This window comes from Hemibagrus wyckioides, linkage group LG29, assembly GCF_019097595.1.
Source record: "Hemibagrus wyckioides isolate EC202008001 linkage group LG29, SWU_Hwy_1.0, whole genome shotgun sequence".
In the NCBI taxonomy this organism is placed as follows: Eukaryota; Metazoa; Chordata; class Actinopteri; order Siluriformes; family Bagridae; genus Hemibagrus; species Hemibagrus wyckioides.
Genome location: NC_080738.1, coordinates 8,358,809 through 8,381,232, shown reverse-complemented (window position 1 = coordinate 8,381,232; position 22,424 = coordinate 8,358,809). Strand labels below are relative to the sequence as shown.

Sequence of the window (22,424 nt, the reverse complement as noted above, 5' to 3'; positions counted from 1 at the left end):
CAAAGTACAACTTACTAGTTGTTGATGGGAGGATCGGGGTTCAAGCCCCAGCACCACCAAACTCCACTGTTGGGCAATTGAGCAACTGAGCCTTAACCCTCCCTGCTCCAGGGGTGCTGTATCATAGCTGCCCCTGCGCTCTGACCTCAAATTCCTCACCTAAGATACGCGAAGAAAAGAATTCCACTGTGCTGTGGCACCACCAAGTTGCCACTGTTGGGCCCTTGAGCAAGGCCCTTAACCCTCTCTGCTCCAGGGGCGCTGTATCATAGCTGACCCTGCGCTCTGACCCCAACCTCCAAGGATGGGATATGCGAAGAAAAGAATTTCACTGTGCTGTAATATATATGTGACAAATAAAGGCAAATTATAATTATAATTATAATGTATGTGTGGTGATAATAAAGGCATCTTGCCCTCTTGCCCTCAGTTCTGTAATTATGACTTAAAGTGAAATGGAAGTGAAGCCTCTTTCAATTATCTTGGGACATGGCTTCAATGTCTTTTGCGAAGTGCGCTTTACGAGTTGGGAAGTCGTAATTACGAGTTGGGAGGATGTAATTACAAGTCGGGAAGTCGTAATTACGAGTTGGGTAGTCACAATTACGATTATGGAAGTCGTAATTACGACGTCATCTTCATTCAATTGAAATAGAAGTGAAGCCTCTTTTAATTAACATTTCCTTCTGGGAAGTATGCTTTACGAGATGGGAAGTCGTAATTACGAGTTGGGAAGTCGTAATTACGAGTATGGAAGTGGAGCCTCTTTTAATTAACTACAAAAAAAATCCAGCAAGTTTTATTTTTAACTCAGCTTCTAGAGAATGAAGAATGAAACCAGCTTACTTAGTAAACAATTTCAACAAGTTCCACTGTGTTTGCTTACTGACACGACCCCCAACTCGTAATTACGACTTTGCAGTGAGTTAAACTGGTAAATACGATCTTTACGGCATGACCTGTACGTACCATCTGTTCAAACACCATAACTTTCAACACCTTTACATTTAGAATCTCTAGTTAGTCGAGTCTCTGCTGTAATCTGCATCGTGTAGCTGCAGTGGATTCTGGTTCTGAAGTTCTCTCTCCACTGTCTCAGTCCACGTGCTGAGAGACGACTGAAGCTTTCACATTAAAAACTCTTGCCGCTAGCACTTAGGGTTGAGGTTGTTGGATTTTTTTTTTCTCTTGATGGAAAAGTGGAAATACATCAGCAGCCAACAAATTAGCAGCAGAGTCACTAATCACAAATATTTCAGTTTAAACAGATTTAATGCATGGCAGTGAAAGCGGCTGGTTTATTTTTATTCGTTTAGTGCTTTTAACAATCCACGCTATCAAAGAAATAGTTTTAGGTCTCTGATGAGCAAGCTACACACACACACACACACACACACACACACACACTGCAAGCTTCGTGTCGTAAAGGTTCAGGATGTGTGTGTGTGTATTTGTTTTAGTATTGTGTGTGTCTGTGTGTGACATACATTTGTGTGAGTGCAAGTGAATGTTAGTGTGTGTGTGTGTGTGTGTTGGTTTTAGTGTATGTGTCATGTGTTTGTGAATGTATGTGTATGCATTTCTGTATGTATGTTAGTGTGTGTATGTGTGTGTGTATTTGTCTGTGTGTGTTTGTGTGCACACTGTGTGTGTGTGTGCATGCTGTGTGTCTATGTGTGTATGTGTTTGTGTGTGTATGTGTGTGTGTGTGTGTGTGTGTGGTGTGTGTGAGTGTGTGTTGTGTGTGTGTGTCCGTGCTGTGTGTCTGTGTGTGTATGTGTTTGTGTGTGTGCGTGCTGCGTGTGTATGTGTGTGAATTTGTCTGTGAGTGTTTGTGTGCGTGCTGTGTGTGTTTGTGTGCGTGCTGTGTGTGTATGTGTGTGTGTGTGTGTGTGTGCGCGTGCTGTGTGTGTGTGAGTGTGTTTGTGCGTACTGTGTGTCTATGTGTGTATGTGTTTGTGTGTGTGCGTGCTGCGTGTGTTTGTGTGTGAATTTGTCTGTGTGTGTTTGTGTGTGAATTTGTCTGTGTGTGTTTGTGTGTGAATTTGTCTGTGTGTGTTTGTGTGTGAATTGTCTGTGTGTGTGAATTTGTCTGTGTGTGTGAATTTGTCTGTGTGTGTTTGTGTGTGAATTTGTCTGTGTGTGTTTGTGTGTGTGTGTGCGCGTGCTGTGTGTGTGTGAGTGTGTTTGTGCGTACTGTGTGTCTATGTGTGTATGTGTGTGCGTGCTGCGTGTGTTTGTGTGTGAATTTGTCTGTGTGTGTTTGTGTGTGAATTTGTCTGTGGGTTTGTGTGCGTGCTGTGTGTGTATGTGTGTGCGTGCTGCGTGTGTTTGTGTGTGAATTTGTCTGTGTGTGTTTGTGTGTGAATTTGTCTGTGTGTGTTTGTGTGTGTGTGTGCGCGTGCTGTGTGTGTGTGAGTGTGTTTGTGCGTACTGTGTGTCTATGTGTGTATGTGTGTGCGTGCTGCGTGTGTTTGTGTGTGAATTTGTCTGTGTGTGTTTGTGTGTGAATTTGTCTGTGTGTTTGTGTGCGTGCTGTGTGTGTATGTGTGTGTGTGCGCGTGCTGCGTGTGTATGTGTGTGTGTGTGTGTGTGCACGTGCTGTGTGTGTGTGTGTGAGTGTGTTTGTGCGTGCTGTGTGTCTATGTGTGTATGTTTGTGTGTGTGCATGCTGCGTGTGTGAATTTGTCTGTGTGTGTTTGTGTGCGTGCTTTGTGTGTATGTGTGTGTGTGTGTGTGCGTGCTGTGTGTGTGTGTTTGTGTGCGTTTGTGTATGTGCACACGTTTGTCAGTCAGGTCTCAGGGGAGAGGAACAAAGTAGCATCACATGAATGTCTAATCCTGATTGGTTGACAGCTCGTCTCCCTAATGCTCCATTGGCTCCCGCTTCTGTCAGTCAGCGCGGGTTTTAATTAGCTTCTCTTCCCAGTGCATTTTTAATTAATGCAGGCAGTCGGGTGTCATTCTCATCTCTTACGTCCTATAGATTGATTTCAAAAACTCACACACACACACACACACACAGAGAAAAAAAAGAGAGTTTATCTATGAAGCTTTAGCATCTTGTCTTTATTTGCAGCTGGATATAAAGAATTAGTAAGCATTAAAGTAGACTCTGGGCTTAAAAATGTCTCAATAATAAATGATATTTTTTGGCGAAAGAGTTATTACCTAATTTTAGTTTTGTATTCGCAGTTATTAAGGTTTTATGGATGTTTGCATGGTCACATGTTAGCAAAGCTGTGCTCCGCTGTGCCTTCACACAGTGACTCTACTGTCAGGTTATTTTACTGTCTCTTTGGCATTCGCTTAGCGAAAAGATATTTGACCCTGAGGCAAAGTGGGCTACGATCTGTCAAGTCCATTCAGCCTCACTGACAGCTAATAAATGTTTGACAAATAATTTTTTTTTTTAAAAATCCCTAAACGTTAGCACTTTTCAGCATATCATAAAAGAACCAGACTTTATGACTTCTTTGATTGAAGACTAGGACTGGATTTCATTTGTAAATGTGTGAATGTTCTCTTCTCCTGATGTACCTCAGGATTTGATATGCGTCTTGAGATGCTTGTCGTCGTAAAGAGTGATTATTATACTTCTGTTCTGCCCAGTTTTCCTCTGATCTCTCATCAATGTGTTTGTCGATCATTTTCTCCATTGGTTCTCATCCACATTCGGTCAGCTGAAGAGTGCGTTAAAACTCTCTAAACTTCTATCAACATACATGAATTTACCTCCCTGAAATGTAATTTAATTTGTCTTATATATAGTATAATTTTATTGTTTATTTTTATTATATAGTATTATTTTATTGTTTATTTATTTATTTAATATATATTTTCTTTATTTTCTTATCTTTGTTGTATTTTTTTTGATTATTATATGCTATATAACAGATTCTTATATGTGTTTAAGGTGTAATAAAGAGATTTAATAAATAAATAAATACCCGAAAAACAACAAAAACACATTTGGTCAGCCATGTTGGAATGGGAGGAGCAACATTTCCTAGACTAAGAGAAGTCCAGATAACGGTGTTTATATATATATATATATAACACTAGAGTGGTTACATCTTCTATATGTGTAATTCACCGAGTCTGCACATCACACATGAAAGGGATACACTGACCAGAATGAGACTGTCTTTGTGAAATATTATGATAGCTACAGTAATTATCCTGAGCCGCTGTCTGGCTTGTCATCAGAGTGGCTAGCGTGTGAGGACTGTGAGGGAAACGCACTTCATTTTAAAGACTCGGATTGAAACCGAGCCTCGTTGTCACAGTTTTGCAGCAAATGAAACCGCAGTCAGATAGTCGCCCACTTAAGAGTCCGGCGTTATGTTGCAGTGTTAAGTTAAGTGGTTGCTTTGGGGGGTTAGAATCGGAGGCTAATTATTTTAAATGATTTAAACGTCTCTATTTTTACACTGCAGTATCAGAAATGACGTCTTGTTTGGAAATAATGTTCTTAAAGGGTCTAGTCTAGCATCTAGTGAATGAATGCTAGCATGGTCGTATTGTCTTAAATGGAAGACTAACGCTTTTTTACTAACTGGAACGATAAACCACTTCCCAGTTGACGGCAATCGACGTCAAACCCTGACTTTAGTAGTTAGTGAATTTTTAAAATCTTACTAAATAAATCACACAACGTGGGATCATTCCAAATTGTTCACTAGAATGGCGTCAGGCTATCATCGGCGCCTGGTAGCTCCGCCCCTCTTCTGTTACATAAACAAAGCTGTGTAGGGTTCACACATTGTTTGTTCAGTTGAATAAGTGCGAAATGATGTAGAATTGAATGTTGAATAGTGTATTCTATTCTTCAGTGTGGCCTATTCTGATTTGATTGCTATATAAATGAAGAATTAAAATTGAAATGGATCACTGTAAAAACCATAAACAATATGAATGGAAAAAATGAGGGCATTCATTTTTCTCTATTTATCACTGAACTGACTTTTTACTATCACTTTCAGTCCAAATTGGGTGGAAAAGATCAGAACAGTTCATTTGAGAAACAAAGTTAGACATTTCGATGTGTTAATTTCTAATTTGTGTGTGTGTGTGTGTGTGTGCTTGTAGTGTTGAGTCGTGCGCCTGTGCCCATGGCCGTGGTTCGTCGTGAGCTCTCGTGTGAGGGTTACCCCATCGAGCTGCGTTGCCCTGGCACTGATGTCATCATGATAGAAAGCGCCAACTATGGACGCACAGACGACAAGATCTGTGACTCCGACCCCGCCCAGATGGAGAACACACGCTGCTACCTGCCTGACGCCTATAAGATAATGGGATTTAGGTAACACACACACACATGCAAGTAAACACAATTATTGGATGACTGATTCACCAATCCTGATGCCTGTCAATCACAGAGCATCATACACCCACACACACACAACATTCACACACTCATTTATAGGGAGAGGAAATTCCATCTTATTCAGTCTGAGAATTTGGACCAAACCACAGAAGAGCGCTGAATGCATCTCACAGGAACATGCAGAGAAAATCAGCTCAGGATGAATCTGAGTATCAAGTGATGGGAGACAGGATAGAAAAAAAAATAAAGCACTGCTCATCTATCTGTGTTTATTTTCCTCGTTCACACGTATTACATCCAGCCAGTCACCGAGTGTGTGTCCAGACCTGGGAGGTTTAGAAAGTAGGTCAGAGACCGAGGATGTGTCTATTAAAGCGCCAACAAAATGTGCTGCAGTGGGAGTGGAAGTGCGGCAGATTTGATGATGATCGAGAAAAAGAAAAGATGTGAATTTCCGATCATTAAAGCTGTTGGCATCGACTTCATGGCACCGGGGGCGTGGCCAAGCGTCGGCTGTGGGATTCTCGCCTGGGTTTATTAAACCGAGGTTACTTCTGTGTGTATCTGTGTGCCTTCAGGTGCACTGAGATAGAGAGAGAGAAAGAGAGAGAGAGAGAGAGAGAGGATCAGCATGTATTGTCTAGTAACATAAAATAAAAGCAAAAGAAAGAAAAAAAGAAAAACTAAACAGTTGTCCCGAGCCTGATTCCCATCTTCCCCTCTTCCCTCTGAAACCAGGAGACATGTGACAATAGGTATTTATTTATTTAACTATAAAAGTGTATTGCTTATAGCAGGGTCTGACTGGCCTGTGGTTATACAGGTGTGCTTGTGGAAAGCCAGGTTTAAAGCACCTGTGTATAACATTTAAAGTAGCTGTATGCAACACATGTAACACAATTAATTTCCTTTCGTTAAACTCTACAATGTTCTGAAGACCTGAACTGTACCACATTTAAAGCAGCAATGTGTAATGTTTAAAGCAGCTGTGTGTAACACATTTAATGCAGCAAAGTGTAACATGTTTAAAGCAGCTGTGTGTAACACATTTAAAGTAGCTGTGTGTAACATGTTTAAAGCAGCTGTGTGTAACATATTCAAAGCAGCTGTGTGTAACATGTTTAAAGCAGCTGTGTGTAACGTTTAAAGCAGCTGTGTGTAACATAGTCAAAGCAGCTATGTGTAACATGTTTAAAGCAGCTGTGTGTAACATATTCAAAGCAGCTGTGTGTAATATGTTTAAAGCAGCTGTGTGTAACACATTTAAAGCAGCTGTGTGTAACATATTTAAAGCAGCTGTGTGTAACACATTTAAAGCAGCTGTGTGTAACATATTTAAAGCAGCTGTGTGTAACATATTTAAAGCAGCTGTGTGTAACACATTTAAAGCAGCTGTGTGTAACACATTTAAAGCAGCTGTGTGTAACACATTTAAAACAGCTCTATGTGACACATTTAAAACAGCTGTATGTGACACATTTAAAACAGCTGTATGTGACATTTAAAACAGCTGTATGTGACACATTTAAAACAGCTGTATGTGACATTTAAAAAGCTGTATGTGACACATTTAAAGCAGCTGTGTAACATATTTAAAACAGCTGTGTGTAACACATTTAAAACAGCTGTATGTGACATTTAAAACAGCTGTATGTGACACATTTAAAGCAGCTGTGTGTAACATATTTAAAGCAGCTGTATGTAACACATTTAAAACAGCTGTATGTGACACATTTAAAACAGCTGTATGTGACACATTTAAAGCAGCTGTGTGTAACATTTAAAACAGCTATATGTGACACATTTAAAACAGCTGTATGTGACATTTAAAGCAGCTGTGTGTAACACATTTAAAACAGCTGTGTGTAACACATTTAAAACAGCTGTATGTGACACATTTAAAACAGCTGTATGTGACACATTTAAAGCAGCTGTGTGTAACACATTTAAAACAGCTATATGTGACACATTTAAAACAGCTGTATGTGACATTTAAAACAGCTGTATGTTACACATTTAAAACAGCTGTATGTGACACATTTAAAGCAGCTGTATGTGACACATTTAAAGCAGCTGTGTGTAACACATTTAAAACAGCTGTATGTGACACATTTAAAGCAGCTGTGTGTAACACATTTAAAACAGCTATATGTGACACATTTAAAACAGCTGTATGTGACACATTTAAAGCAGCTGTGTATAACACATTTAAAACAGCTGTATGTGACACATTTAAAGCAGCTGTGTGTAACACATTTAAAACAGCTATATGTGACACATTTAAAACAGCTGTATGTGACACATTTAAAGCAGCTGTGTGTAACACATTTAAAACAGCTGTGTGTAACACATTTAAAACAGCTGTATGTGACACATTTAAAGCAGCTGTATGTGACACATTTAAAGCAGCTGTGTATAACACATTTAAAACAGCTGTATGTGACACATTTAAAGCAGCTGTGTGTAACACATTTAAAACAGCTATATGTGACACATTTAAAACAGCTGTATGTGACACATTTAAAGCAGCTGTGTATAACACATTTAAAGCAGCTGTGTGTAACACATTTAAAACAGCTATATGTGACACATTTAAAACAGCTGTATGTGACACATTTAAAGCAGCTGTGTGTAACACATTTAAAACAGCTGTGTGTAACACATTTAAAACAGCTGTATGTGACACATTTAAAGCAGCTGTGTGTAACATTTAAAACAGCTGTATGTGACACATTTAAAACAGCTGTATGTGACACATTTAAAACAGCTGTATGTGACACATTTAAAACAGCTGTGTGTAACACATTTAAAACAGCTGTATGTGACACATTTAAAACAGCTGTATGTGACACATTTAAAACAGCTGTATGTGACACATTTAAAACAGCTGTATGTGACACATTTAAAGCAGCTGTATGTGACACATTTAAAACAGCTGTATGTGACACATTTAAAGCAGCTGTATGTGACACATTTAAAACAGCTGTATGTGACACATTTAAAACAGCTGTATGTGACACATTTAAAACAGCTGTATGTGACACATTTAAAACAGCTGTGTGTAACACATTTAAAACAGCTGTATGTGACACATTTAAAACAGCTGTATGTGACACATTTAAAACAGCTGTATGTGACACATTTAAAACAGCTGTATGTGACACATTTAAAACAGCTGTATGTGACATTTAAAACAGCTGTATGTGACACATTTAAAACAGCTGTATGTGACACATTTAAAACAGCTGTGTGTAACACATTTAAAACAGCTGTATGTGACACATTTAAAACAGCTGTATGTGACACATTTAAAGCAGCTGTATGTGACACATTTAAAACAGCTGTGTGTAACACATTTAAAACAGCTGTATGTGACACATTTAAAACAGCTGTATGTGACACATTTAAAAAGCTGTATGTGACACATTTAAAACAGCTGTATGTGACACATTTAAAACAGCTGTATGTGACACATTTAAAACAGCTGTATGTGACACATTTAAAACAGCTGTATGTGATACATTTAAAACAGCTGTATGTGACACATTTAAAAAGCTGTATGTGACATTTAAAGCAGCTGTGTGTAACACATTTAAAACAGCTGTATGTGACATTTAAAACAGCTGTATGTGACATTTAAAGCAGCTGTGTGTAACATATTTAAAGCATCTGTGTGTAACACATTTAAAACAGCTGTATGTGACACATTTAAAACAGCTGTATGTGACATTTAAAACAGCTGTATGTGACATTTAAAACAGCTGTGTGTAACACATTTAAAACAGCTGTATGTAACACATTTAAAACAGCTGTATGTGACACATTTAAAACAGTTGTATGTGACACATTTAAAACAGCTGTATGTGACACATTTAAAACAGCTGTGTGTAACACATTTAAAACAGCTGTATGTGACACATTTAAAACAGCTGTATGTGACACATTTAAAACAGCTGTATGTGACACATTTAAAACAGCTGTATGTGACACATTTAAAGCAGCTGTGTGTAACACATTTAAAACAGCTATATGTGACACATTTAAAACAGCTGTATGTGACATTTAAAACAGATGTATGTTACACATTTAAAACAGCTGTATGTGACACATTTAAAGCAGCTGTATGTGACACATTTAAAGCAGCTGTGTGTAACACATTTAAAACAGCTGTATGTGACACATTTAAAGCAGCTGTGTGTAACATATTTAAAACAGCTATATGTGACACATTTAAAACAGCTGTATGTGACACATTTAAAGCAGCTGTGTGTAACACATTTAAAACAGCTGTGTGTAACACATTTAAAACAGCTGTATGTGACACATTTAAAACAGCTGTATGTGACACATTTAAAGCAGCTGTATGTGACACATTTAAAACAGCTGTATGTGACACATTTAAAACAGCTGTATGTGACACATTTAAAACAGCTGTATGTGACACATTTAAAACAGCTGTATGTGACACATTTAAAACAGCTGTATGTGACACATTTAAAGCAGCTGTATGTGACACATTTAAAACAGCTGTGTGTAACACATTTAAAACAGCTGTATGTGACATTTAAAACAGCTGTATGTGACACATTTAAAGCAGCTGTGTGTAACATATTTAAAGCATCTGTGTGTAACACATTTAAAACAGCTGTATGTGACACATTTAAAACAGCTGTATGTGACACATTTAAAGCAGCTGTGTGTAACATTTAAAACAGCTATATGTGACACATTTAAAACAGCTGTATGTGACACATTTGAAGCAGCTGTGTGTAACACATTTAAAACAGCTGTGTGTAACACATTTAAAACAGCTGTATGTGACACATTTAAAGCAGCTGTGTGTAACACATTTAAAACAGCTGTGTGTAACACATTTAAAACAGCTATATGTGACACATTTAAAACAGCTGTATGTGACACATTTAAAACAGCTGTATGTGACACATTTAAAGCAGCTGTGTGTAACACATTTAAAACAGCTGTGTGTAACACATTTAAAACAGCTGTATGTGACACATTTAAAACAGCTGTATGTGACACATTTAAAACAGCTGTATGTGACACATTTAAAGCAGCTGTGTGTAACATTTAAAACAGCTATATGTGACACATTTAAAACAGCTGTATGTGACACATTTGAAGCAGCTGTGTGTAACACATTTAAAACAGCTGTGTGTAACACATTTAAAACAGCTGTATGTGACACATTTAAAGCAGCTGTGTGTAACACATTTAAAACAGCTGTGTGTAACACATTTAAAACAGCTATATGTGACACATTTAAAACAGCTGTATGTGACACATTTAAAAAGCTGTATGTGACACATTTAAAGCAGCTGTGTGTAACATATTTAAAACAGCTGTGTGTAACACATTTAAAACAGCTGTATGTGACATTTAAAACAGCTGTATGTGACACATTTAAAGCAGCTGTGTGTAACATATTTAAAGCAGCTGTGTGTAACACATTTAAAACAGCTGTATGTGACACATTTAAAACAGCTGTATGTGACACATTTAAAGCAGCTGTGTGTAACATTTAAAACAGCTATATGTGACACATTTAAAACAGCTGTATGTGACACATTTAAAGCAGCTGTGTGTAACACATTTAAAACAGCTGTGTGTAACACATTTAAAACAGCTATATGTGACACATTTAAAACAGCTGTATGTGACACATTTAAAGCAGCTATGTGTAACATTTAAAACAGCTATATGTGACACATTTAAAACAGCTGTATGTGACACATTTAAAACAGCTGTATGTGACACATTTAAAACAGCTGTGTGTAACACATTTAAAACAGCTATATGTGACACATTTAAAACAGCTGTATGTGACACATTTAAAACAGCTGTATGTGACACATTTAAAACAGCTGTATGTGACACATTTAAAACAGCTGTGTGTAACACATTTAAAACAGCTGTATGTGACACATTTAAAACAGCTGTATGTGACACATTTAAAACAGCTGTATGTGACACATTTAAAACAGCTGTATGTGACACATTTAAAGCAGCTGTGTGTAACACATTTAAAACAGCTATATGTGACACATTTAAAACAGCTGTATGTGACACATTTAAAGCAGCTGTGTGTAACACATTTAAAACAGCTGTATGTGACACATTTAAAACAGCTGTATGTGACACATTTAAAACAGCTGTATGTGACATTTAAAGCAGCTGTGTGTAACGCATTTAAAACAGCTACATGTGACACATTTAAAACAGCTGTATGTGACACATTTAAAGCAGCTGTGTGTAACATATTTTAAACAGCTGTGTGTAACATTTAAAACAGCTGTATGTGACACATTTAAAACAGCTGTATGTGACACATTTAAAACAGCTGTATGTGACACATTTAAAACAGCTGTATGTGACACATTTAAAGCAGCTGTGTGTAACACATTTAAAACAGCTGTATGTGACACATTTAAAACAGCTGTATGTGACACATTTAAAGCAGCTGTGTGTAACATATTTAAAGCAGCTGTGTGTAACACATTTAAAACAGCTGTGTGTAACATATTTAAAGCAGCTGTGTGTAACACATTTAAAACAGCTGTGTGTAACATATTTAAAGCAGCTGTGTGTAACAAATGTAACACGATCTATTTACTTTCTCTAGAATGTTCTGATGTCCTGAAAGCCATTGACCATAATTCCTATTTAATGATAAATATTACGATCCTGTTGTGCATTTTATGATTAAATGTAAAATGTCTATAATTCCCAATTCTTTTAAACGTGTTTATTTGCTTCGTATTTGGCAACCGCTCTTTAAATCATGGTAATTTCCTCTGAACACTTCAGCTCTAACGTTACGTTTCAGTTCAGCGTGTGTGTTCATTTGTAGGAGATTGTGTGCATATAAATGATACAACACCATTTCTCAATCCTCTTGTTGGATGATGTACAATACCACCTGTGTATATGGCTGGTTGCCATACACACAGACACACACACACACACACACACACACACACTGCCCCAGGGTAGGCTAGACTGTGAGCTCCAATTAGCACAGCTCTGTGGCTAAGCTTAGTAGCACCACAGAGGAGGTTAGCAAGCGCCACACACACACACACACATACACTGGTTCAGTCTCACTTTTGTAACACATTCACACATGACGCATGGTTTTTCCTCCTCTCACACTAATACATTCCTCCCTCCTTCAGACACACAAATCAATTTTCCGATTCTATATTAGATTTTTTTCCATGCTCGTTTTTCTACTTAAGATAATAACTACACGCAATTCGATCTCTACGCTTCCAGTTCGGACGATGTTCGGATTAATAAACCTGTGTTCAGAGAAGGTGCGAGGCTCCTGCGGGAACAGAGAGAGAGCGAGAGATGGTTCTCCCCGTCCCTAGCAACGCTTGTGAGAAGCATCCGCGAATCACAGTAAAGCCGTAATCTCTAATAAAGCAATCGTCTCAAAGAATTCACGATCATTTTAGACACAGTCGAAAATCACTGTAATCATATTTCAGATTTCATATAAGTGTAGCTCTTCGGTAGCATTTAACAAAATGGTTGCCAAGCAACACAGCCTTAGCAACACGCTGTAATTATAAAGGCTTTATATTCGGTTATCCTCCGGTCCTGTAGGTGGCATTAATACACCTTTCAGATTAATATCAACAATTGTTATTGAAAGAGGACGAGCTTTATCATACGACACACCGCTACATTTAACCATGTAACAAAGTGAGCTAGGAAAAACTTAACAATTAGCATAGTAGAGGTTTGTCTATTTTGTTTACATGGAAATCTAGTATTGGTGTATAATTAGTGAAATTTGGAGTATAATTGGTGAAATTTCCAGCACAGGATTCTTCTTTAAATCAAGAATCATGAAAAATATCTAGAGAAACTATGAGAGCTGTAATCATGTTCTACACACGTGAATAGAAGAAGATTTTGCCTGAATCTGTGGAAAAATCTGCTTTAATTAAAAAACATACCTGAAATCCACTGAATTTCGTGCTTGATTTTGTGTAAATTTCTGCGATCCAAATCATGAAACCTTGAAGGAAACATTTAAAGAACATTTTCTGCTGTTAAAGAAAAGACATTTCTTATTATTTTTTATTTTATTTTATTTTATTTTATTTTATTTTATTTTATTTTATTTTATTTTATTTTATTTTATTTTATTTATTGATTTATTATTATTATTATTATTATTATTATTGTTAGAAAATTGTATTTATTAAAACTATTCTGGGTTTAGGAGCCCAGAAAAAAATAAAATCAACTTCACAACAAAATCTGACACACTGAAACAATTGATTTCTTTCAGTAATTCTGCTGTAATGAGGTCCCATGTCAGGAAAAGTTAATTCGAACAGCTAATCATAATCAAGGACCTCGGCGATCCGGTTTTTACAATAAAGATGTTTGTCTTTTGGCTTGATGGATCTGAGCCAGGAAAGTGGTTAAGATGTTGGGTTACTGATGGGAAGCTTTTGAGAGCACAAAAATCCCAGATCCACCATGCTGCCACTACTGGGACCTTCAGTCAAGCCTTTAACCTCTTAACTGTTCAGAAATATATACAGATGACTGAAATTCCATAAATGTCAACAGAAACCAGAGAAAGTAGGGTTCAGTAAGGTCTGAGATGGTCAGTTCTCTTGGGACACAGTAAAAATCCATAATGACTCCAATAAAATAATAATATTAATAAATAATCCATGATAAATACATCAAGGCAGTTGTTGTTTCTGAAGCGATTCATGCTAGCATCAAACTCACTATACTTTTCATAAAGACTCTCTCTGACAAAAGTTTGTTTTTCAGCCTCTGATCATGTTTATGTTATGTCTGTGTTTCAAAAGCCTTTGTTGTCACTTTAACGTCTTTTAGAGTTTATTGTTTGAGTGTCTTGGCTGCAGTGTTATGACTATTGTCTGATATTTTTTCCCCTTCCAGACAAAACTGCTGTCACCTGCTCATGCTGTCGCCTCAAAATTAGATGTTATATTTAATTATCTCCTCGTAACTAGCATGTCAAACAAAAAAGCTTTTAAAACCGATTCAACATTTTTTCCAGGAAAGTTCTTTTTGTTAAAGCCAAAATATTAATCGGCCGCATGTCATTATTTTGTGTTAACTTGTGCTTATGGCATGGATCTAATCCCCGTGAGCTCCATATTACCGGCGCATATGCTATTTTGGCAGGTGTCGCTGAAAATATTGCAGATTCTCGCGCCGAGCCTGAGCTTACAAGATAAATCACCAGCCGGCTGTCAGCCGTGTGGAAGGTGAATGTGTCTTTGAATTGTAGTTACTAATATTGCCGAAATTGCACACTCGCAGGGATTTGCTTGAAGGATCAGATGAGGAGAAAAAGGCGGGAGAGGAAAAGGGCTTCCTTCTTTCTATCACCCTCACCACTTCTCCGTCTTTCTCTCTTTGCCTCGCTGCTTTTTATAGAAACGGCAGTTGGCATTGCACATCATTTATCATTCTCCACCTCATCTCTCTCTCTCTCTCTCTTGCTCTTCCTCTTGTCTCTCTCAAACTCATATTCCTCTCTCTCTCTCTCTCTCATTTTGTCTGACCTTTGAGTCTTTTTTCTCCAGTCTGAGCTAATTTGTTCGATGCTGAGCGTACTTGTGTGTGTGTGTGATTGTGTGCCACTGCTAGTAGCTTTGCTGCCATAATCAATAAGAAAAGGTAATTAGAAAGTGATCAATCGCGAGAGGCTCACCTAAGGTTTATCAGGACGTGCCGTGGATGAAGCTCGAACATTGATGGGGAATCAACAGACTCATGCGGAAAAAGGCATCGGAATAACAAGCGCACCTTCGAAAGTATCTATCCCCATTCCAGTTTCGAGGTTCTAATTAAATTCCTCTAGAAAGGAATTCATCTGTTTTATTGCTGGGAGGATCGCTGGCAGAGATTTTCATCAGACGGAGTAAATTCATTTCGATCACAGATTTTTAAATGAACTGCATCTGTCACGATGTTAGAAAAACAAATCACTTAATAGTAATATTACTGTCGTGGTTATGCTTGGAATCGGTACTGAAATACATTTCCTATCAGCCCCAGCAAGTCACATGACCGTGTCACGTGTCACTGATCACTCACAGCTGTTTCATGGTACTCTTTCGGTCCCATCGTCCTGAAGTGAATGAGTTTGATTGGGTTTTTGTGTAATTGCCTGAAATCAGGTCTGTGGTTAACACAAGCTCAAGATATTTTTCTGTTTTATTCTACAAAATAAAATCCATCAGTAATTCCCCTTTTTAAGCTTGCACATGTCTTGAAAACTGTGGTTGGTAACAAGAAGCAGAATGGGAGGTTTTCTGGGACGTTAAAGTCATCTTGGCTGCATGGATTCATGCTGTTGATGCCACAGTGTGACCTGACCAAATTCAGCATCTTTAGCTGTCTAGTTTCGGTGACTCTGACCACCGTGTCCTCAGATTCTTGTTCTTAGCTGACAGAAATGGTCTTCTGCTGTTGTAGCTAATGCACCTGCTAATTGCATTTCTGAGATGTTTTTCTGCTCACCACAGTTGATTTGAGTTATTTAAGTCTCTAAAGTCTTTCCATCCAACCAGATCAAACCAGTCTGGGCATTCCCTGACCGATCTCTTCAACAAAGCATTTCTGCCTGCAATATTTCCGATCACTCTACATTGTAAAAGTTTTTGGAGATTTCTGAGTCCATCTGGCACGAACAAGCAAAGATCACATTTCTTCACCATTTCTGATGTTTGATCAGTGTCTGATTTTGCACATTGTGACACTTGCTGTGACACCTGATTGGCTGATTAGTTATTTAGCAAAAAAAAGCATTTATTAGTTCCTATTAAATTGGCCAGTAAGTGGAACTACATTATAGTATAAATGAAATTAAAAAAAATGGTTTCATCGCTGAAACTCATGACAAAGCACTTAACATGTCAGGCACTATGGTGCTAGAAGCAATCAGGGAGCACTTAAGAACTTTCTGAAGAAAAAAAATCCATTTTTTGCAATATAAAAGGTACCGGAAATTTCCTGCCACTGTTTCCATAACAATGTCAGAATTCTGTTAGGATCAAACATATACAGTAGCTAACAATAACATAGTGCAGCATGTTAGCAGCCTTTTTATCCACACTGCTTTGTGTTTTGAGGTTCAAGTAGTCCATCGGTCTCAGCAGAGCAGGCTCACGTGTCCTTATTGAGCCGAAGGTGAGAAAAAGCCAATTTTCTTCTCATGTTACTCGCTTATGAATAGTTACTGGATGCCAGTCACAGAAAACAAAGAGGTAAACAACATGCAAGTGCTCAAACACAGTGATTCTTTTCATCATTAGTGAGGGTTTTATCCTGGTCGGGATCAGGACTACAGGATCCTGGGAAAGCTGGTGCGGGTCACCCTGGAATGTTACGCCGGTTTATCACACGTATGTTCTCACCTAGTGGCCAGTTAAGTCTTCAGCATGCTTTTGGGAGGTAAGAAAAACTTGAAGAACCTGGAGGAAACCCATGTGGACGAAAGGAGATCAGGCTGAACTTGACATTGACAGGAACTTGAGCTCAGGGTGGAACCATGGAATCTGGACCTGGATTTGGATCTTGGGTTTGTTTCCCGACTCCTCGGTGTGTGTGTGTGGAGTTGCATGTTTTCCCTGTTCTTTGGGGGTTCCCTACAGATTCCTTCTCTAGTCCTGAGACATGTGTTGTCCAGCATCTTATAATTGTCCAGAGCACTGCAATGGACAGTCCAGGGTTCAGGGTGCCTCCCCCGAATCCCCTGGGATAGACCCCAGTTCCCTTGCCACCTTATGTAGGGTTCTACAGAATATGAATGGATGGATAAATAGTTTGTGATTTATCCATTTAGATTCATCAGACAATTGAAACTGGCTGTAAACAGTTGATGTGATTCCAGCTTTGATGTTTTGTGAACATTTCTTCTTTCTGATTTTAGGTGCACAGCGTAGAGTAAAGAGTAAAGTAGAGGAAAACAAAGAAAATTCGCTGATAGCAGCAAGACGTTTAGTGAGTTTGGTTTCAAAAATGTCAAGGAACAAAAAAAAAAATGGTATTACAACACTGTAAAATGATATTACTACTGAAAAAAAAAAAACCCAGAAGGGATTTTTTGGGGGGGATTGTTTTTAAATTCCTCCTGACGTCTCTGTTCTAGCTCTGACACGCGGCAAAAATATAACTGATTTATACAAGAGTTCGGTCGGCTTCACTAATTTGATTGGACAAGCGGTGTTCTGAGAGAGCTGATATTTAGTAGAACAGCTCTGAGACATTTCACTGCTTGTGTCACTCGGCTCGTCTGTAGCCAAGTTTCCACGAAGTGCAAAAGAAATCTGCCCTCGAGCCGTGTCCACTCCATCCCTGTTCTGCCCCTGATGGAATTGTCATACAGTGATAACGTGAATCGTAAAGGTGTCTATTGTTCTCCAGGTGCAGGATATGAAATTCATGAGATTCTATCATGTGATGCTTTTTTTTAGTGTGAATGCATGAATTGAGAAAAATGAATTTTTCTAGATAAATAGTTTGCAACATTTGCAGCATCAACATAGAATTGTTTCACTAAAGTTCAATGGAAAAAGATTGAGATTTTTAATTTTATGAGAAAAAACACTTGAATTTCTACCGTCAGCTATATCAGTTATATTTCAATACCCTATGCCTTTTTTGTGTAAAAATAAAGAAATCCTTGGATGGAAAATGTAGCTAAAAATTTAGCTAATGATTGCTTCATAATAGTTTGATTCTAGCTATAGCTTGTTACACTGAAACAAACCTAGAATAGTTTGATCAGCATGTGTGTTTTATAGCAATACGCAACTTAATACTAACCTCTTAATAATAATCAGCTAACTATCTGATATAACTATCAATTATACCCCCAAATATTTACACCGTCAACTGAAACATATGTTATTAATTTTGTAGCATTAGGTTTTTTTTTTTGTTTGAGTTTTAAGTAGCCTTTATTTGTCACATATACGTTACTGCACATCTTATCCTTTGGAGGGTTGGGGTCAGAGTCAGCCATGATGCAGCGGCCCTGGACTAGGGGGTGTTGGATGCCTTGCTCAAAGGCCCAACCATGGCAGCTTGGCAGTGTTTACCCTGATCTTCCTATCAACAACCCAGACCACTTGAGCTACCACCACCCTAAAAACCTGTAATTACACAGAACCATAACCAAAACTGTTACCTTCTCAAGGCCAGACTTAGTCAAAAGACAATTGAGAAGTAATTCGGAAAATTATTTGTGTTCCGATTTGATGGTTTGCTAATAAATCAGATAAAAATATTAAAATCCCCCTTTCCGTTACACAAGTTGGTATCACGCAACTACTGCCTCACAACACAGCGTTTAATTACTGTCAAATGATCAAGAGAGCAGATCACATGTAGCTTTTGAGATGAAGAGAAGCTCCACTTAGCAGACTATTCTGCATCAAGAGTAAAAAAAAACACATTTTCAGAAGGATGTGGGTCAATTAAGGTGTAACGACATGTATATTGTAGCAAGCTAGCTAATTCATTATACTTTAGGCATAAATAGCAATGTAACAAAAAAAAAAAATACCAGTCTGGTGTTATGGTAGATATATTTGATTTTAATGGTTCTGATTATTATCAACAATTATCTCTATGTTTCGCTTGCAAAAAAATATTCAATCCATTGCCTGTTCAGTGGCAATGTTAAGATCTTATAATAAATGAGTTGGAATCAGTTACAGTGTGTATTCATTATACATTGTGTAATTTGCTTTAATGAAGCAATCATTTGATCATAAATGCTTGGAGACGATAGACAGACTAGATTAGCCAGACGGACGGTTGGATAGATGTGTAGATAAACAAGCAGAGGAATATTATGCAATGATCCTGCAGATAGAACGGAATAACAGAGATCATTATAGATTATTTAATTAAAAGTTAAAAGATTATTTAATTTACCTGTTAATTCACCCCTTCAGAATGTTCAAACCCAGGACATACTATCAAGTCGTGGCTTCACTGGGAACTATTTTATTTTATTTTTTGATGGAGCAGACGTAAACAAAATAGTTTTATTTATTTATTATTTATTTATATATGTGTATTTGTTTATATTGTGTCTGAAACGTCAGTTACGTTATGTAAACGTCTGGTTTGTAGAAACATGCAAAAAAGAAAAAGTAATATCACACTGCAATCATGCTGCTGTAGTGAATATGAGCTACACCTCCTGCCTACAGCCGAATCACAGCCGCCGCTCATATTCACTACAACAGAATTTGCACGATATTGCTTAAATGTCAAGAAGAAATGTGCACACATTTGCCAAGCAATCTGTCATACATGGCCTTTTTCAAATTCAAGGCTCAGAGGATCATCCTTTCATCAACTTCTTTTCATAACCATGTTGATTTTTATCTTGGGATGCACACACATCCTTTTCTTTTTTTTTCATGATTCAATGAATCATCTTTAATTCATTGTTGTGTTTTTTTTGTTTTTTTTTTCAAGCTCTCTTCAATACCGTAGGATTACTTAAGCATTATTAGATCGCGGGTACGTGTTTGTTGAAGAACATTCCGTTCTTGTTCTCTTCTCGTTTGCGATTTCGTCAGCTTTGTGGAAATCCAACCGCTGATGTTGGGAGAGGAGGCGTGATCCTTAACAAGTCAAGCTACAGGAAACAATTGCTTACACAGTGTTACTGCACACTGGCAGGCGTGATTCTCAGTACTCAGAGGTTTTTTGTTTTTTTTTAATTAAACAAGATGAAAAATCTACGGAATGATGAGAAACTGAAATTCCCAACTGAGAAATAATGCAAGAATATTCATGGCAGATTGATGTGTAAGAACATGTTTGACATTTACAGTATGTATGGATTTGATAGCAACTACAACACACACACACACACACACAGAAAATAGAAGAAGAGTGAACGGAAGTCCTTGCCCAAGGAGACAGAAGTTCATGGTGTCTGTCATTTTTTTCCTCTTCCATCTGAGATTTTGCTCCCAATATAAAAGGATTTACACACACACACACACATACACACACACACACACAAAAGTGTGACTCGTGAAGCTGTCAAGTCCGAGCTCAACGCTTGGATTCTTTTCTGCCTCACTTGCAAAGCGCTTGGGATAAAACGCATGTGGCAAATGAATAAATGTAAAATGTGTGTAAAATGTGTTTGGTGCGATTTGCCGTCTTTGAGCACAGAGACACATTTTGTTTCTTAGAAACTAACAACAACAACAACAACAACAACTGTAATTAGCTTTTCTTGACATATTTCATAACAGGAATTTATCACTACACAAATTCAGAATCTCCAGAGTACAATATTATAGCAATTAAAAAAAACAAAAAAAAACAGTGCTAGTTTCTTTAGTGCTGTTGTTAATATTTTCTTGTTCAGATTCAATTATAACTCAATATTGTGGGTTCTAGTAAATGTTTTTGGATACCTGACCATCACGTCCTATTCCAGATGTAGTGCAAGGTTTTCCACTAGCTACTGGGATTTGTGATCATTCATTCAGGAGAGTGTTAATAAAGTTAGGCACTGATGTGAGGAGGAGTTCTTCCACTCTAACTTTGGCAACCCGTGTCTTCATGCAGCTCGCTTTATGCATCGGAGCTTTGTCATGCTTCAGGTTTAATTCCTTTAGTTCCACCAGAGGGAATTTGTAATGGAAGGACTATATATTCTACAGTTGTGTGCTTCCATCTTTATGGAAACACTTCGGAGAAGAACCACATGTGGGGGTGATGGTACTGAAGCATGAATTGATGTAAAAGTTGATGTTGGATATAATAGAAAGGTGTCAGAATATACACTGTATCACATCTTGATGTGTATGAGGGTGTGTAGCTCCAGATTGGTCAGAGTTGCCATGCTGAACCCTCCTACAATGAGCATGTGAGCATCAGAACTGGACCATGGTGCAGTGGTAGAAGGAGGAAAGAGAGAGAGAGAGAGAGAGAGAGAGAGAGAAAGCATATAAATATTTGATGTACTGCTCTGACCTTTTATTTTATTATTTCACTCTCTTAAAGCATCAGAATCATTTCAACATAATTAGTATTGTTTGCCAGCTAGGCTGCTAACAAGCTAGCTGAGTTTCACTGAAGAACTAGATATCTAGACCACTAAACAAACAAACAACACTAAAAGTCAAATATAATTTCTAATAACAATATGTTTATTCTCAATATTTAGCACAGATTAAGAATGATAAAATATCAGTCTGTTCTAGTGTAAAAGTGTTAATCAGGCTTAGTGAGCACTGATATGTTTACAGTCTCAGTGACTGGCAGTCGGTTACAAGATCCCGCCCCTTTTTCAGAGGCTTCAACGTCTATGGAGGCTTTTGCTTGAGAAGGCGGGGCGATCTCGGTGGGCTCGCTCTCCAGTAAACATAAAGGTTTTCTTTCCAATTAAATGTAAAGACATTTTTTATATTTAATATAAAATCACCCCATGCAGTGTTAAAGCAATCACCTCAGGGCTGGATGGGGTGTTGGTGTGTTCACTGAGCTTGATTTTCTGATAGGATTACAAAATCAGAACATCAAAATCAACTTGTTATGATTAGTGCAGTGTGGGCATGTTGTGAAGTACCCTAGAGTGATTGATTTTTATTTCTCTTTTATTAGATTTTTCATGTGTTTTTGACACACATATTTAACTAGCAGTGGTAGCACAAGTGGTTAAGGCTCTGGGTTGTTGATGGGAGGATCGGGGTTCAAGCCCCAGCACCACCAAGCTCCACTGTTGGGCAATTGAGCAAGGCCCTTAACCCTCTCTGCTCCAGAGGTGCTGTATCATAGCTGCCCCTGCACTCTGACCCCAACTTCCTCAGCTGGGATATGTGAAGAAAAGAATTCCACTGTATGTGTGGCGATAATAAAGGCTTCATGCCCACAGTTCAAGAATTTTAGGAATCTTTTACGTGGTTGGTGAAGCTGAAAATTCACATAGTGCGGATTTAGTGAGGAATTTATCTGCATTTCCAAATGATGTACTAGACACTACACGCTTACACGATGCACTATTCTTCTTTTATTTTTTTTACTA

The 22,424-nt window shown here is 37.8% G+C and overlaps 1 protein-coding gene across 6 annotated transcripts in view; it reads left to right on the top strand.

Annotated features, from left to right (window-relative positions):
• The window catches only part of adgrl3.1 (adhesion G protein-coupled receptor L3.1), a 221,147-nt gene that overhangs the window by 48,505 nt on the left and 150,218 nt on the right, over window positions 1-22,424 (top strand). For all 6 annotated transcript variants that reach the window (XM_058384529.1, XM_058384528.1, XM_058384526.1 and 3 more), the window contains exon 3: window positions 5,092-5,305. In XM_058384529.1, the coding sequence (XP_058240512.1) occupies window positions 5,092-5,305 (214 nt within the window). The remainder of the gene's footprint in view (window positions 1-5,091; window positions 5,306-22,424) is intronic.